Raw genomic sequence first — 18,069 nt, 5'->3', positions numbered from 1 at the left:
CAGTAGAAGCAAAAGGAGAACCAACCAAATTCTCCTCGCTGGGGCATCGGTCAAGCCTTTACAACAGGTAGGCGACATGTAGGGCGATAAACTCCCGTTTCCCCACAACCACAAGCAGCGCAGTCCTCGCAATGCAGCTCCAGAAAAGAGGGACAACACAAGAGAGAAATCCCTCGAGGACAGACGAATCAACTGAGTAGGAACCTTAATCAACTCTGATACAGTCCCGGCATGTAGAACAGGCCACTGACAGAGCGCAGGTACACCAACGCCGTCCTCGAAGCCAGGAGACATGCCAACCCCAGACATCCACAGCACCAAGCCGCCACACACGTAAAGCAGCAGAAAAAATATCCGCATTTTAAAGACGATGTCTGAACGTTAAATTAACAAGCAAATCTTAAATAAAAACACTCAAATGAAACACTGAAATAAATCAGACCAACAAACACGTGCCTACAGACAAGCTGCCAACTTGAATGTGCAAAATCCAGTGAAATGCAAAATCCCCTCTATGGGGGAATGATATCACCCTCTAGCACAGTGGTTCTCAACCTTTTTTGAACAAACGCCCCCCTGACCTCTTCATGATCCTCTTAACGCCCCCCCCCCCACCTGAAGCCTGAGTTTTTGGTAAAAAAAAAACTGAAACAGAAGTTTCTTATTGTATTTAAACTACATGTAAAAGCCTCAAGTTGAGTAATATTGTGTTTGGAAAAAAATGCAAAAACACATGGATTGTTTGAAAGGTATTGCAAATGTATTTAGAAATTCAAACAAAATCAGGCTCACACAATAACTATCAGGCTGAACAATAACGTAACTAACCTAAATGGCCAATGAAAAAGCAGCGGTTGTTCGCGCACTCAATTAGGCAATATATACTAGGCTTCAAATTTGAATAGCCTACAAACGGTCATTTGATTTCAAATGACGAACAAAGACAACAACAGCTCTGCCACCTGAACTGAACCGAAGAAAAAACGACGTCAAAAACAACCACTTTTTTTTTATTAATTACGGTCATTAGTGTGAGCCCTGAGCACTAATTATGCGCCTAATTATGTATTCCGCGTTATGTACAGAAAAAGCCGGTGAAAGTGCGCCTCTATTTTGTGCTGAAAATTCTCCGCCTCTTAAAAGCATGTGTAACTTAGGAAGCGGCTCTCCTGGCATATCCTCCTGGTGAAGTGGCAGCAGTAATCAGAGCAAGACGAAGACATAGGTTAAGGAGAAGAGCTGAAAAGATTTTTGCGCAGGCCGCCTGTTGAGTACCTCTGAGTAATGCTCTGAGTAACGCCCCCCTCTCTGCTGCCTCGTTCACACCGCCCCCCAACACTGTCCAAATGCCCCCTAGGGGGCGGTACCGCCCCCGTTGAGAAACGCTGCTCTAGCAGAAACTGAGGGAGAGACGAGTATCCCCACCATGCAGAGCAGGTCTACTGAGGGAGAGACTAGCGTTTAGCATGACGACATGCACAGGCGAGGATTGTTTATCTCCATGGGTGCTTCTTATTTCTTAAATTGTGCATCCTCGTTTTCTCGCTCGTCCATCCTCAAGTCCATCTCCAGGAAACTGACCAAAGTCCACCATCAAATTGATTCTCTAAATGCACCTCGAGGAGGTGAGGACAGAGGATGGAGAAAACTTCCCAAGGACACTTGAACAATGAAGCACAGTTGCATCCTATGCCAAAGATGGTAACATGGTGTATGAGACGTACAGCACTCACAAAGTATCTGCATTATACCTTGGTGTAAAGGCAGTCAATGGAAAGGAGGAGGCGAGAACTGGCTTGATGATATAAATAATATTTATTAATAAACTTAAACACAAACACACATGACGGACATAAACTATCTCTCGTCGCACCATTATCTGCCATCGGCCTTTATCCCTCTCGGAGGCTTAATTAGCCTGATAAGAGACCGGGTGTGTATAATCACGACCCAGCCCCGCCCTTCGCCCTGCCACACTTTTACTGTAAAAGCATTTACTGTAGAGGTTGACCGAGAGTGGCTCCTTCTACTCAATTCCAATAAAACAGAAGCACTAATTATTGGAACAAAAACATAAAAACAATAAGATGCAAAAATAAAATCGGACTATTGATGGATGTACTCTAGCATCAACTTCTACTGCAAAAGAAATTAGGTGTTATTTTTGATAGCAATCTAACCTTTAAAAAAAAAATTTCCACCTCAGAAATATTGCTAAGTTATGACGAATGCTATCGCTTTCTAATGCCAAAAAACGAATTAATGCATTCATGACCTCAAATCTAGATTATTGTGCTGCATTACTAGGTGGATGTACAGCAGGTTTAATAAATAAACTTCAGTTGGTTCAAAATGCAGCAACTAGATTGCCAACTAGAACCAAGAAATATGATCATATCAGCCCCATTTTATCAGCATTATATTTGCTACCTGTTAAGTATAATATTCATTTTAAAATGTTTGATTACTTAGAAAGCTTTGAATGGTCTAACTCCGAAGTACTTAAGTGACCTTCTATCATGCTATTCACTACGATCACAAAACTCCGGCATGTTAACAATACCGAGAATATAAATATCCACCAAATGAGGGAGACTATTTTCATTTTTGGCTCCTAAACTATGGAATAGTCTTCCTAGCAGTGTTCAAAACTCAGACACACTCTCAGTTTAAGTCCAGACTAAAGACTTATCTATTCAGCCAGGTATAAACCTAATTTATCCCTCAATTCATAGTTATTAGTCTGCCAGAACCAAAAACACTTTTTCTTTAACAATGCTTTAAAGTGAATGGAATCAACGCAAATTGTATTCTTTCTTTCCCTGTCTAAACCTCGGGATTATAAAGCCTCTCAGATCCATCTCTGGTCCTGCCTGATGTCTGACCCCCACCGTGTTGCTGAGGGATCATCAACTGCAGCCAGACTTCACTTCAGTCTACTAAGATGAACTTGACAGAGGATGAATTGATGCAAACACAAAGACATGGGATTCTTCATGAGACACTGTCTGCATCATGGGCTCAGGATGGAGTTCACCAAAGTTACCTGCAATAAGCTTCCAGCCGGACTGCGATGCTCCTCACTGAATGATACCTATATCAACTTGGTCAAAGGAGGGACAACACTCTTTTAAAAAAGAAAAGAAAAAAGAACTACATAGAAAATTAATTAACCACTAACAAAAGCCTTCATCGGCCAAAATTAAAGGACAGTTCGTCTAAATATCCTCGGTTAATTCGGAATGATTTAAAGGACTTTAACACTAAAACTTATAGTTCATACAAAATCATTTTGTTTAACCACTGACCCACAACACTTAGTTTACAGATTTCAACCACTAATAGTTCTAAACATAAATACAGTAACTAACATTGGCATTATATTCATTCATATCCTGTTGTAGCATAATTTAATGTACAGCTGCTTTGAAAAATGCCTGTTGTGAAAAGTGCTATACAAATAAATTTGACTTCACTAGGATTGGTCGATATACTGTATGTATATTATTTTTCATTGAAAGCCGACATGCCAATGTGTGCAGCATTTAATCTACAGTGGCCATTCTACAGGGTCTGGTGTAAAATTCCATCTGTAAAATATTTCATTATTAACGTGCACACTTTGTGTTGTAAGGATATAATTGTTCTGCGGCTGTTGAGCAAGTCACATTACAACTGGTTCTTAGATGGCACCTGCTTCAGAGTAGTCACTGAGACCCTGTGCCAACAGAACACCACATTAGAGCTTCCCATTCATGGGAATGTTGACTGATAGCTCTCTCCAGGTATTTTAGAGCACCTTGTACTGAATGAATTGCTGAAAGTATATGGCTCAGAATACTTCATAGTTTTTTTTTTTGTGTGCCATTCCATCTTGCACAGTGTTGAGTGCTTAGCCTTTGAAAGTACAATTATACTCTCACTACAACTGCTTTGTGATACTCAGTACGAGGACCTCGTCCATGTCTAGCAGTGCTTCTCATTTCTTAAAATTTTCATCCTCATTTTCTCACTCCATCCTCGAGCCAGTGACCAGGTATAATGAGAACTCCATATAGCTAGGATCGCCCACGCTCAAAACAGTTCTGGTGGATTGTGAAGACCCACTTTAATTACAATCTGTGGGTGAAGCACTTTCAACTAACCAGGACTACGTTTGAAGAACTGTGTACCATGGTCGGGCCTTTCGTTGAGCCATGACACGTCATTGTTCCTGCAAATAGGCTGTTTCCATCTCTTTAATGCACCTTTTAACTTGTGCGAAACTCTAGAAAATCCACCTCCTCCTAGTGCGTTAAATGTTATGCAAATTTTGAGAGTTTACTTGAATATCAAACGTTTCCATTCAGGATTTCTTATTCACAATTTCAAAATACATATAAAAATATTTGGATTGAAACGCAGCTAGTGTGGCAGCTGAAGAACCACAAATGGAGCCTTGAGTGTCCTTAAATTTGAACAGTGATCATAAGAGAGAGCATAATTATCAACTTGGATACTGTGTCTTCAAAACAAATCATATAATGGGCCAATGTCAATAAACCACCTTTAGTGTTACAACATTAAATCATTTTTTCACATGCAACATAAAATTGTCAAATCAAGATGTGCTAAGTTGCTAGATTCTTACTCAAAAAGACCTGGGCGCTGGGTGGAAAGCAAAAGGTGCTTTCACTAAGTTCCATACGGTATGTGTGTAAATGTTTAGCCTTCTATATTTAATATATCTGCATATATTTTCTTTTAAATAGTTTAATATAGTAACTTTTTATTCAATACAAATAAAAAGTTTATTCAGCATACATCAAAAGTTAAAGACAAAAGTTGAATGCAAGAATTAAAATTAAAATAAAAAATAAATGCAAGAATCTAGTTAAAGATGATCAAGACATGTTTTCCACACTGTTTTACATTTTTAACACCCTTCAATGTTTAAGCTATTAAAGAGTCAATAGTAAATACAAATAAACCATGTAATGACTCTATGACTAATATGAAGTCATAAAAACTGCATTATAATCGAGGAATTATATATTTATTTCCTTTAAAATATTTGTATATTAATAATGGCATTGTTACACATGGACAGATGTTTGTTCTTGGGAATGTCACTGTGGTGGCCCATTTTTTCCACTTTTTGATCATGGTGTTGACGGTGCTCCATGGCATACAGTATCTAATGCTTTGAAATTTTGTATCTCTATACTCATTTGTACCTTTTTACAATGAGATCCCCCTCATGCTTTGTAAACTCTTTGCAGATCATGGTCTAAGCTCTGGATGCATTCAAAAGGGTGCCAAGAACATCTTTCAGAAACAAATGATCTTCATTCATAGAATTACACTACAGGTAATGCAATAAAGCAAACAACCATGTAAGATGTGATTGTGATTTTGGAAGAAATGCTTTATGTTGAGTTTTTCTGAATTTCATTCCAATGACACACCATTACCTGCAATGCCCAAACAACAATGCCCTTTTCTATGATTTCCTACAGATCTTGATTGGCGGAAACTTTTCCCACATGAAGTGCAGTGGTACGGCTTCTCTCCTTTATGCATGCTCTCATGTTGTTTTAGGGTATATGACCGACTGAAACTCTTTCCACATTGACGGCATGTGTAAGGTTTCTCTCCAGTGTGAATTCTCATGTGCACATGAAAGTTTCCTCTATAAAAGAAACTATTTCCACACTGATGGCATACGTAAGGCTTCTCTCCAGTATGACATCTAATGTGATAATTAAGGTTTCCTCTTGTTGTGAAACTCTTTCCACAATGATGGCAATCGTAAGGATTCTCTCCAGTGTGCATTCTCATGTGCACATGAAATTTTCCTCTATTAATGAAACTTTTTCCACACTGAAGGCAAGTAAAAGGCTTTTCTCCAACATGACTTCTACTATGATCATTAAGGCTTCCTCTCTTTGTGAAACTTTTTCCACACTGATGGCATGTGTAAGGCTTCTCTCCAGTGTGAATTCTCATGTGCACATGAAGGTTTCCTCTATGATTGAAACTTTTTCCACACTGATGACAGGTGTAAGGCTTCTCTCCAGTGTGACATCTAATGTGATCATTAAGGTCTCCTTTCCGTATGAAACTCTTTCCACACTGAGAGCAAGTGAAAGGCTTTTCTCCAGCATGACATTTTACATGATCTTCAAGACTTCTTTTCCGTTTGAAACACTTTCCACACTGATGGCACGTGAAAGGTTTCTCTCCAGTGTGAATTTGTGTGTGTCTCTTAAGACTTCCTTTACGTGTAAAACTCTTTCCACATTGAGGGCAGGTGAAAGCAGTTTTGGCTTTTTTGTTTTGTGAGGAATTCTCAGTCTGTGAGCAACTATAAATATCTCCTCCAGTTATGAAACTATGAGGATTCTGAAACTGATGTTCCTCCATCACTTCATTCAGTTCTTGACTTTCCTCCTTGACTTCTATTTGTTCTTGATTTTCCTCTTTCATTTCCATCAGTTCTTGATTTTCTCTTTTCACTTCCATCAAGTCTAAAAAGAAAATATGACAATCAATAAATGTGACCTTTATCTATTTACTTCAATTTATGTGTATTAAATTGCAAAAACTGTGGGGTGTCTGTTGGCTATGCATATGGAAACTATTGCAGTCTATTGCATACTTTATGACTTACATTAAACAACATCCTTCAAAGACAATTTTGGCACACTCTTCTTTTAAGAACTGCTTTAGTTCAGTCACATTGGATTTAACTTGAGTAAAATTATGTTTGTGAAAATGAAGAATTCTGGACAGAAACATTTAACTTTTGCATAATATAATATACAGTTGAAGTCAGAATTTACATACACTTTATTTAAAACTCATTAAAACAAAATTTTTAACCACTCAACAGATTTCAAATTAGCAATATACAGTTTTGGCAAGTTGTTTAGGACATCTACTTTGTGCATGACACATGTAATTTTTCCAACAATTGTTTACAGACAAATTGTTTCACTTTTAATGGACTATATCACAATTCCAGTGAGTCAGGATTTTACATACACAAAGTTAACTGTGCCTTTAAACAGCTTGGAAAATTCCAGAAAATTATGTTACATCTTTAGACAATTAGCTTCTGATTGGTGGTGTACTTGTGGATGTATTTTAAGGCCTACTTTCGAACTCACTGTCTCTTTGCTTGACAACATGAGAAAATCAAAAGTAATTGGCCAAAACCTCAGAAAAACAATTGTGGACACCATGGGAACACACAGCCATCTTTGGAAATGTGATGAAAGAAATAAAAGCTTAAATAAATCATTCAAATCATAAATCATACACATTTTCACGGTGTGTGAATCACACATTCACCTTGAGAAGTTTGACCGTTTGTCTGAGAATTAATCCTTATAATCGTAAAAGCCCTAAAACAGACAAATAATTGTCATAATCACAGTTATTTCCATGACAAACGTCAGGAAAAAAATACAATTTGCAATGCAGTCTCTTTCTAAAGGTAGAGTAATGAAAATGGCCTTTATTAAGGTGAGAATTGATGTCTATGATTTTTTAGAAACTTCCTGGATGAGTTGTTGCTGCTTATGGAAGTCAAACGAGTGCAAACATGTATGCTATAAATACAATCACATCAAAGAAAAAATGCAACAGAAAAACGTTTTTTCTGTTCACGCTGAACATTCTGTCCCCCTCAGTTCTGGAAAGATTGCTACTCCCCTGTTCTAGGAGGAATTTTGGAAGCCTGACCACTTATGGAAAGGTTCACTACAATGCCAAATATTCAATATTTGGAGGCAATGGCTCTCACTGTTGTTCTTTGAAGCCCCAAAGCCTTTGAGATGTCTTTGTAACCCATATCAGACTTCTGGGTTTGTATCACCTTCATCTCTTCTGGAATTTCTTTTGACCTTTGCATAGTGTGCTACAAAGTAAGATATTTTAGCCAAGTCCATGCTACTAAGAAGTTCTATTTAAGGGAGGATTTGATTGAACAGGACTGGCAGTCATCAGGCCTGCGTGTCTCTAGTCCAGCTGAACCTAGCTATCAATGCAGTTTCTTAAATCCCGTTTACACCCGGTATTAAGATGCATCTCAGTTAACCCTATCACATGTGGTCAGGCGAGACACATTGCTGTATACCTAGTCACTTAAATGTGTATTATGTGTTCAGATTTCAAGGGGAGGGTTTCTGATTTCATGACAACATACATCAATCACTATGTCAGTGTGTTACTGCATGACATTAAAGTGCAACATAGTTAGAAAAGACAAAGAGAGCATGAAAAAAGTGGTGTGCCATTTCTTTCAGATGCAGCTGAAATATAATGAAACACAAACTCAACATTTCAAGCAGTTTAATTATGTGATTAAATGTGATTAACTTTTGAGAATGTGTTCTTCCTGAAGTTTCTGCTTCTGAGGGAACAAGCAAATGTGAGCACATATGGGACTGCAGGTGCCGCCATGTTTCATGGGACTCTGATAACATGTCGGGTTTAGGCAGAAATAAATATTCAAATTCTATGATAAAGTTCTGATCAATCATGACACACAGGGAAATGTGACACAGATGTAATAAAACCATATAAATAAAACAAATTATTCCTTTAAGATAATACAGGGTTCCTGCAGGTATCATCAAATCTAATTTAATGCTTTTTAATGCCTATTTTAATGCCATTTTATATAATTTTAATGCCATACACGACCCATGACTAACCATGGATATATATATATGTATATTATACACACACGATACATTTTTAAAATACCCATGTCCCAAATTCTGAATTGTAACCATTACATTTTTCAATGATGCAATGATGATAATCTTGGATATTTGAGAAAATCTACATAATTTAAATAAACTATTACCCTGAACTGAATTAGAAATGGCTCAGGAGACAGCTTAAATTGTCAAAGTTTATTTGCAGATATTTGACATTTGATTTAACAAAGTACAAATCAACTAGATGTTGAATGCTAGGCATAAAGAAAAAACAGGCCATGAATGTAAAAAAGCCATTAAGTTTCGGTTTGTGTAAATTGTACCATCAAATACACGTGACCTCCTTCAAATATAACCCTAATTATGAAACTAATTCTATTAGTCTGGACAGTAAAGGAAAAACTCAAACTCTGAACATTTAAAGGCTGGAACTTAATGTATTCAAAATTCAAATGCTATAGAAATTACAGTTTTATCTTTGTGTATATAAGAAAATTAATCCATGTGCCGCTCGCTTTTAGTTCCAACTCTGTCTCAACATTTTTTAATTCACTGCATTTGTCCTTTTATCTCCTCAGAGTATTCGATTTTGTAATCATTTGAGCCATGAGTGTGTTAGATTTATTTTCGGCCTGCTCAGCTAGTTGATCAGCATCCTTCTGAAGGCTGGCGCACACCTCGGTCAACACCTCCCTTTTCTTTTTCAGTTCTCCCACCTCATCTTCCAAAGCTTTTCTCTTAAGTCCACGCATGGCACCCTCTCTCTTCCTCCTCTCTTCATCAAGGTAGATCCTGTATCTTGTCCTGGCTGAGGCTACAGAAGCCAGTAGTTCCTTTGTGAGGGACACTTTGAGAACACCCCCCCACCACAAGCTCCAACTTGGTCACAGACTAGTCTCTGGGCCTCAACAGTTTCTTCTTTTATGTTGCAAGTCTCTACTTCCCTGTTCACAGAGAAGCCACTCTCTACTGTAGCTTGCCCATTGGATAAGAGCAAAAGGAGTTGAAAGAAACTCCGAAGCTCAGGATAAGTCTGGTTGAGAGTTTGATGAAGAAAAGCATCAAGTCATTGCTCCATGGGTTTGAAAGAGAGGAACTCCTCACTTTTGCCATGCAGAGAGAGAAAGCTGTCAAATTGTTGCACAACAGCATCACCTGCAATGGTCAAACACAAAAATCAAGTCATTAAATCACATCAATTTAAATAAATAGTTATTTATTAATACAGACGTCGCATTGGTACAGGCTATTGATGTAAACTTGATTGTATAATGAGTTTGAACATGAGGAAGACTAATACATATAAAATATGAACCCCTAATTATTTACCGTTTAAGACCATATTATCATACCCTATTTAATTAAGCATGCACATTTAAAAAAAAATACATTAAAAAAACTTAAACTAATCCTCAAAATGTCCTTAAGTTCAAAGTATATACTGAGAATACAGTTTGTGCATACAAAACTGTACATAACCTTTATTTTGAATCTATCCCTATAACATTCCTACCAGCTGAAACCCCTCCTGTCAACTGCTTGTCCTGCAGAAATCTTTCCCTTACACCATTCTGGGTCTCTGCTTATGATGGAGGGATCTAAGCATGCAATCTGCCTGACAGTGGGGTATTTCAAAGGGCTCTTGTCTTGTATTTCTTAACGATTCTGGAGAGGCACCTCATGCAGTCCCTTCTAAATGTGAGGGCAGTGAGTTCACCTACACCAGGGGTGCCCAATACGTCGATCGCGATCTACCAGTCGATCGCAAAGGCAATGCTGGTAGATCGCACAAAATGTAAATGTACTTTCGTAAAATTTTAATAAAAATAAATATAATGTCTTTCCTTTTAGTTTCTGTCTGACTTGCACTTGACGAGTAAATATTGACCAGGCGAGGTTTTGTTTATTCAGTTGCCATGACAACTACGTTTGCGCATACGCGTCTTCCAAGGACTTCTGAGAACAGCGCGAAATTGCGACGCTACTGCCCGGATTAGGCAAAACTGTCTGAATCCATTCAGTGCAAGTCATCAGAATAAGGTAAATGCCCTGGCTATTGTAATCTATTGTGCTGTAGGTGTTTTGGGTTTAGTATTAAAACTGAATGATATCAACATTGAACATTATTATATATTTTTTTATTAATTAGAAGATGAATTCCATGTAGGGAGACATGCAGTAGTCCCAACAAGCATTTTCTTATTTTAAATGAAACTGTGTTTTTTTAGTTGGTAGATCTTATTGAGTTGGTCATTTAAAAGTAGATCATCACACAAAAAGGTGTGGGCACCCCTGACCTACACGGTTGCTTGATTTGCTCTGAAGAGCCTACCAAGGAGGGATAGCACACATCATGTATGTAATATATAGGGAATGAATGCAGAAAATAGTTTTAAGCTTTTTATGTATACATATAAAAGAGTAACAATGAATTACCTTAAGGACAGAGTCAGCACCCAAGCCAATGTCAGCATGGCTTGCACTGACCCAGTTCTTCTGGTCATCAAGGTCAAGTTAGGTCAGTTTAAAGGGAGTGATGTCTTGGAGTAGCTCCCTTTTGATAAAACGTCTCACCAGAGTCTATAAAATGAAAAACACATTTGTCTAGTTATTTAACATTCTGTTAACCAGCTTTGTTATTCCAACCTACACAGGTATTATACAGTTATTCAATGTAGTATATCCACTTAAAAGATCATAAAACAAAAAAATTTAATTTGCCATTTAAATGAAGCAGAAATTAGATTATTACCATCATCAACTCTGTCAAGTCTCTGCACAGAAATGGCAGGACTGGCTCATCAGTCTGGTATTTCTTCAAGAATGGACAAAAAGTTCTGGATATCGCCATAAAAAACTGAAGTTTGGCTAAGATCAGGGGATCTTTATTTGCTGCTTCAATGGTATCAAAAGAAGAGGTTCCAGGGTTTGGTAGTTCTTTTCTATGGACTGCCTCCACATACTCTTTAAGCTTTGGCCAAACCTCAGTGGCTCTCTCTGAAACAGGCAGATTTTCCACCCATCTGAATCCAAAGAATGGGAGTGGAAAAACAGATGAGCCAGTAAGTTTTGTATAATCTTCTCTTCTTGCAGGGACATTGTGAAAAATATAGTGCATTGCTCTCAACAGTTTCTCCATATTCCATATGGAGAAGCCAGTCTTGTGCGACTTGTGTAGCGTGTACAGTCCACAGCTCCCAACAGAAATTAGCTGCCGACCTCCATGTAGTTCAGCATGTTCTTGCTGGAGAGTATTGAGGAACTTCAAGTTCACATTTGGGCCATCCATATTAATGGAAAGGAGATGCCTCAGGTCTAATAGGCGCACACATTCCTAAGAATATAAATTAATAAATGATTTGACATAAAAAAGAGAAACTCAAAAGATGTTACTGAAATGTTTGGTTATTGCGAATTTGCGCTTATAATTTAAAAATAGCTTTTTTAAAGCACCATCTAAAAGCAATAAGATTCACTGAGTAATGACAAAGACATCTTGTTTATGTATTCTAGATTTGCAATAAAAACTTAGAATACTATATTCACTAATCAATACAAAGAGCACTGTAATACTTCTGTATAAAACCTGTATCTTCATCCTTAATTCATCCAAATACAATTCCATTAACAAAAGTACAACTATACTTACTTTGAAATGGTGAAGCAAATCCTCAGTCTTTGAATGTCCCATGAACTGTGATCCAAGATAACGGGACTGGACACAACCAGCCTCCCCAAAATCGAAAATGGACATCTAGTTGTTTATTTTTTGTCGACTGGTTGAAACTCTCATCAAACATCAACACAAATGGTCCTGCATTGTTAATCGCAGTAATCAGTTTATTTTTGAAGTACGGGGCAAGTCCATATTTTAAAATGTAGCTGGTTTTTCCTTGCCACAGGTAAAAGATTTAGCAATTTGAGAATCAGGAAACATTGCCTGAAACGACTCAGAAACACCTTCATTGGATGCGTACGAGTGGTGCTGCATGGCAGTGTTCAGACACCAGAGCACCTCCGCCTGCAGCGTCACATTTTAACCAAACACTGCCCGAAGGTCACTCGATTTTCCTTCGGTAGCGGCAAGTCAAGTCAATTTTATTTGTATAGCGCCTTTCACAACACACATCGTTTCAAAGCAGCTTTACAGAAGATCAGCATTAACAGACGATAAAACTGTAATGTCTATAAAGTCGACTCATCATTGTGCAATTTAGATAAAATACGATTCTTAATCGTGTTTAAAAATAATTAAATAATAATTGTATTAATAACCCCAGTGAGCAAGCTGTAGGCGACTGTGGCAAGGAACACAAAACTCCATAAGATGTAGATTAATGGAGAAAAATAACCTTGGGAGAAACCAGACTCACTGTGGGGGCCAGTTCCCCTCTGACTAACATCATGAATATAATGTAAATATTACTTGTGTATAGTTAAATTCATGGTTTAAAATGATTAAAAGCAGTTGTGGTGTTTGTGGTGGTAGTGGCTAAAGAGGTTACTTTGTCGGTCACGGCAAAGTAACTACACATAGTTAATTGCTGTCTGCATTTCACAGCCGATTTGTGGCCATTAGCCTGCATATGAGATTTAATGGCATTAACACCCATTTTTTACAAACACTGCAAAATCCTTCTCCATGTTGACCACTAACGGGCTGCAACCATGTTCCATCCATTTTTGCTGGAATTTGCACTTCCCCATTTCTTTGCGACTTTACTCTCTCTGTCATAACTCCTCCAGGTCCCAGCCCGCCGCTGTCCAAACATCCATCGTTATGTCAATTATACACCGGTCGGAGGCATTCAAAATAAATTGGTAATATTATTTTTTCAAAACTATCTAAAAAATGTTATGCCTGTAGGAATAACATTTAATGCTATTTAAGGCCCCGCGGAAACCCTGTAATAGTCGTTACAGTTAAAAGTCCTCTTTGTCGAGTCAAGTCTGAAATCATTTTAGGTTGAGTCTAGAGTAGAGTCTGAAGTCTATTAAAATGTGTCTCGAGTGTGACTCAAGTCCCATGTCTGCCGCACATATAAGCCAAACCTCCTTGGCCCTAAATGCATCCGTTACTCTGGTGCTCAAGTCTGGAGAATTTCAAAATCAGGAATGTTCAGTAAAAACTCTTTTTTTAGCATCTTTTTTAAACTAATTATTAATCATCTCAAAATAATCTGATCAAATTTCTGATTTTTCGATGCATCGTACTCGTTAGGTAAAAGCCATGATTGAAACGAAGTCAGAGAAAATCATTACACCCCTAGCTTCATTGTAACAAGGGCGCTTGATCCACAATCAAAAGCGCAAAACTGATACATAAGAAATATTGCAAGTAGCAACATGTAGTTCATCGCATCCAACAGTTTCACAAGTCTTTTTTTTTTTTTTTACAGCTAAACCATTTATTGAGGCAGTTTGAATCTGCAGAATGACTCCTGAAAAATACTCTCCATAACACTTCATAATTTAGGACTGGGTAAACATATAGATTTTCTGATGCATTGTGATCTTCCTTTGAATCTGAAATCCCAAAATCTTTTCAAGATTATTTTCCAAAAGCTCTTTTCCAAAACACTCTTTCCAAGAAATGATGGGGCCATGATGAGTTTGCCAGGGGAAACCCAGAACTAATGGATTTTTAGATGACTCGTGATAAATAGTTGGATCTCCTGCAGAGCTCCAAACTGAATATTCACAGGTTTGGTGACTTCTTGTACTGCATCTTCCCCCAGTGGCCATCCATCTAATGTGGTAATACACAGAGGAGGAACACAAGGTGCAGTATCAATGGATAATCTTTTCAATAAAGCTGCATCAATAGTTACCAGCAGACCCAGAGTCAATTAATGCCTGAACGTAAACATGATGTGTATCAAAAGATAAAATAACAGACACCAGTAAACTACCGTTATTAATTTGACTCACCGGCGTGCTGCGGGAGGACTGAGGAGGAAGTCTGGTGCATGCAGATAGGTAATGGCCAACTTTACCGCAGTAGATACATAGACCATTATGCAGATGACGTCATCTCTTGTCCGGCGTGAGCCGGGTGCGTTAAATCTGCATTGGTTCTCCACTGAGAGCGTCACTAGGTTTTGAGGCATGAAATACGTAGATAACATCACTAGAGTACATGTACGGATGAGACTATCAATTTTGATTGATAGTTGAATAAATTGTTCCAGAGATAACTGCTCATCCCGACTGGCTAACTCAGTTTGGAGAGTGTGCGACAGGCCTTGGCGATAAATGGTCTTCAATGGGCAGACTGTGCTGCTTGGGTTCGCAAAGTCAATGCATAATCTGAGGCTGTAGCATTACCTTGTTTAAAATTCAACAGCCGGTCTTCCACACTTATTCCTCCCTCTGGGTGTTCAAAAACAGCTTTAAAAGCATGACAAAACAATTTCCAATGATGTGTGAACAGAAACATCACTATCCCAAACAGCGTGTGCCCAATTGAGTGCATTTCCTTGAAGTAAAGAAACAATTAGCGCTATTTTAGCTTCTTCATTAGTGAACGCTAGTGGTTGCTGAGCAACATACAATGAGCACTGAAGCAGAAAACCCCGAAATCGACCTGGTGATCATTCAAACTTCTGTGGTAGTGCAAGACGCAGGTTAACAGTGATAGGGGAGTAAGCAGGTGCTCTTACTGGAACAGACTCAGAAGCTGCTGGAGCCATGAGGCTTTGCTGACAAAGATGATTCAAACTTTGTCCATTGCTTTATTAAAGGAGCAGTCAAAAACAGTGTTGATATTGCAGGCAAGGGTCAAAACCAGAAAGCAAACAAACGATGCAGATAATCCAAAAACAGTAGGCAAAAGGCAAATACTGGAGAACAAGGCAAGGGCCAGACAAATGCTTAGAATTGCAATAATACAACAAACAGGGAGTTCTTAATAGAGTCCCAAATGAGCAGAGAATGAGACACATTCATCTGTTGTTGATTGTTCAATTGGAAACATTTGTCTCAGATCATGCCCTGGTAAGTTCAGAAGTGTTCCCACATACGGAGAAAACTTTATTTTATAGTTGGTGCTTTAATGTATACCTTTTGCAAAATCCTGAATTCCAAAAAATGTTAATGGCTGAAATCAATGTCTATAAGACCAACTGGTCCTTAGTATCCTTTGTGGGCATGGCTTGGGAGGCATAACTGTTTTCTTCTGGCAGGCGATACAGAGCACTGAGCGCCAGAACCATCAGGCATCTCATGAACAGTTAAAACTGCCCCATTGAGCAATAATTAATGTGCAATACACAGCTTAAGTCTATTTATATTTATCCAACATACCACACCTCTTCTACCATTACATTCCCTTGCTTCTGTATATAACAAATTTGTATTTGTGTATTTTACATACATATATATATATATATTGTCCTTTTGATTATTTCTATATACACTTTATTTTCTATTCACTTTTTATTTGTATTCTATTAATATTATTATTTTATCTGTCATGTTGCTGTATTGTTTGTGCACTGGAAACTTCTGTCACCAAGACAAACTACTTGTATGTGTAAGCATACTTGGCATTAAAGCTGATTCTGCTTGCACCGCATCTCCAATTACTCTCCTGTTGTTTGGCCAATCTGTGAAAATGAAGTCAATTTTCCAAGCTATTTCAAAGTCAGAGAGTCGGATCTGTCAAAGCCATCAGACCTTTGTGTCCTACAAGGTGGACAGTACACACTTGCGCCATTCATGCTGTGCTAAACCAGTATCAGCCAATGTTACTGGCTCTGGAGGAAATGGCATGTGATCATTCAGAGGCAGCTTGCCAGGCATATCGTTTGTTTGATAGATTTCAAAAAGGCAATGTTTTGCTGGGCATTTTAATTGCCTTTGAAGTGACAGAAGAGCTGGTGTCTCTCAATACTTCTCTTCAGAACCACACCCTGAAAGTAGATGGTATGCTAGCTGCTGTCAACTGTGTGATGGGCACAATTGCTAAACAGAGAGCAGAGGATACATTTCAAAGTGTCTACAACAAAGCAACACAAATGTGTACCTCCATAAATCTGTCTCCAGTTGAAATGCCTCTTGCTCGAAAGCCTCCAAAAGCATGTCTAGTCAGGGTTAAGCACATGCACCCACTTCCTCTGCAGACCACTTCAGGGCAGAATTTATCAAGGTCTTGGAAGATGTCGATATGCAGTTTCAAGAAAGATTTCAACAAAGAGGGGTTGCTTACGATCAGTACTCTTGAAAAGGTACTGTTGACAGGAGAGGCTGATGGTGGTCTGTTGGAACAATATCCAGAATTGCACTGGCCTTCACTGAGGGTGCAGATAACAATGATAAATTCCAAGTGTAATTATCAGTCAACTACTGAGGCTGCGAGCACTCTTTGTAATATGTTGCCAGAAGACCACCAGCTCTTTGACCAAGTGGAAAGACTTGTGAGGTTGCTCCTTGTTGCCCCCGTTTCTTCAGCTGAGGCTGAAAGAAGCTTCAGCAGACTTCTAAGTTTAAAAACCTACTTCTGAAGCACAAGGACACATTCTCGTCTAAACGGTGTTGCTGTTTGTTACATACACAATCACAAACTGGATAGTACAGATAGGGAAATGATTGCTCAGCAATTCATTGATGGGAAGGAGAGTCACAGAAAAACTTTTGGCAGTTTCAAGTAGCTTAAAATATTGATATATATGTTAGCTTAAACTCTGTATAAATATTTGGTTGTTTTTGAATAAAGAAAATATTAAAAAGAGCTTAAAAAAGCTGGTTGACACTAAATGTTTATTGCATAATTGTTATACTGATATAAGGTCTCCAAACCGGAACATGTTTCTCACTTCAGTTCAGTTACATAGTCTCTTTGCTATAGTGTGGTTTGAGTGACGTTTTAAATTATTTCCTGAACCGGGGACAGTAGAATAGAATAGTATATATAGTATGTGAATGTGTAGGTATTCATTACTGTGTTCCATGTACATACAATTCAATGTAAACTAAACACAATTAGCAATATGTAAAAAATAAAGCGCAATATACAATACAATATGCAATATACAGTACAGAACATGTGCATTTCTTTCTTTCTAAATAGCATATTAAGTTAATTAAGAACAAGATATAAGAAAAAAATAAAACCAGTCAATTAGACAAAGGTAAGAAAAAACTGGTATTACACTTGAAATTCTGTACTCCTCACTTCTGAAACAATGGCTATGCCCCTGTTTGAGTAATATTATTTATCAGTTCTTCAAATTTTATTCAAGTTATTCAATAGCAATATTTTTCCTCAAGTAGATTTTCACCACTGATTAGTATATTGGACATTCTAATTTAGTTTTACAATAATAATAATAATGTAATACAAACCGTATTTCTATAG

At 37.9% G+C, this 18,069-nt stretch overlaps 3 protein-coding genes across 6 annotated transcripts in view; all 3 read right to left on the bottom strand.

Moving 5' to 3' along the window:
• LOC127647428 (gastrula zinc finger protein XlCGF49.1-like) overlaps nucleotides 1-18,069 on the bottom strand; it is a 278,306-nt gene that overhangs the window by 76,867 nt on the left and 183,370 nt on the right. The gene's annotated exons all lie outside the window — the stretch shown is intronic.
• LOC127647193 (zinc finger protein 850-like) overlaps nucleotides 4,903-18,069 on the bottom strand; it is a 156,899-nt gene continuing 143,732 nt past the window's right edge. The window contains exons 3-4 of the mRNA XM_052131307.1: nucleotides 16,944-17,005; nucleotides 4,903-6,509 (exon numbers count right to left, since the gene is read on the bottom strand). Of these exons, the coding sequence (XP_051987267.1) occupies nucleotides 5,431-6,509; nucleotides 16,944-17,005 (1,141 nt within the window). The 3' untranslated portion in view covers nucleotides 4,903-5,430. The remainder of the gene's footprint in view (nucleotides 6,510-16,943; nucleotides 17,006-18,069) is intronic.
• Nucleotides 8,996-13,217, bottom strand: LOC127647429 (uncharacterized). The gene is made up of 4 exons (XM_052131659.1): nucleotides 12,361-13,217; nucleotides 11,464-12,045; nucleotides 11,148-11,291; nucleotides 8,996-9,866 (listed from the first exon to the last, which is right to left on the bottom strand). The coding sequence occupies exons 1-3, from the start codon at nucleotides 12,463-12,465 to the stop codon at nucleotides 11,226-11,228; spliced, it is 753 nt and encodes a 250-aa protein (XP_051987619.1). The 5' UTR covers nucleotides 12,466-13,217; the 3' UTR covers nucleotides 8,996-9,866; nucleotides 11,148-11,225.

The sequence above is a fragment of the Xyrauchen texanus genome, chromosome 8, assembly GCF_025860055.1.
Source record: "Xyrauchen texanus isolate HMW12.3.18 chromosome 8, RBS_HiC_50CHRs, whole genome shotgun sequence".
NCBI lineage: Eukaryota > Metazoa > Chordata > Actinopteri > Cypriniformes > Catostomidae > Xyrauchen > Xyrauchen texanus.
Note: the sequence above shows the minus strand (reverse complement) of the source record. Positions and strands in the feature narration are given on the sequence as shown.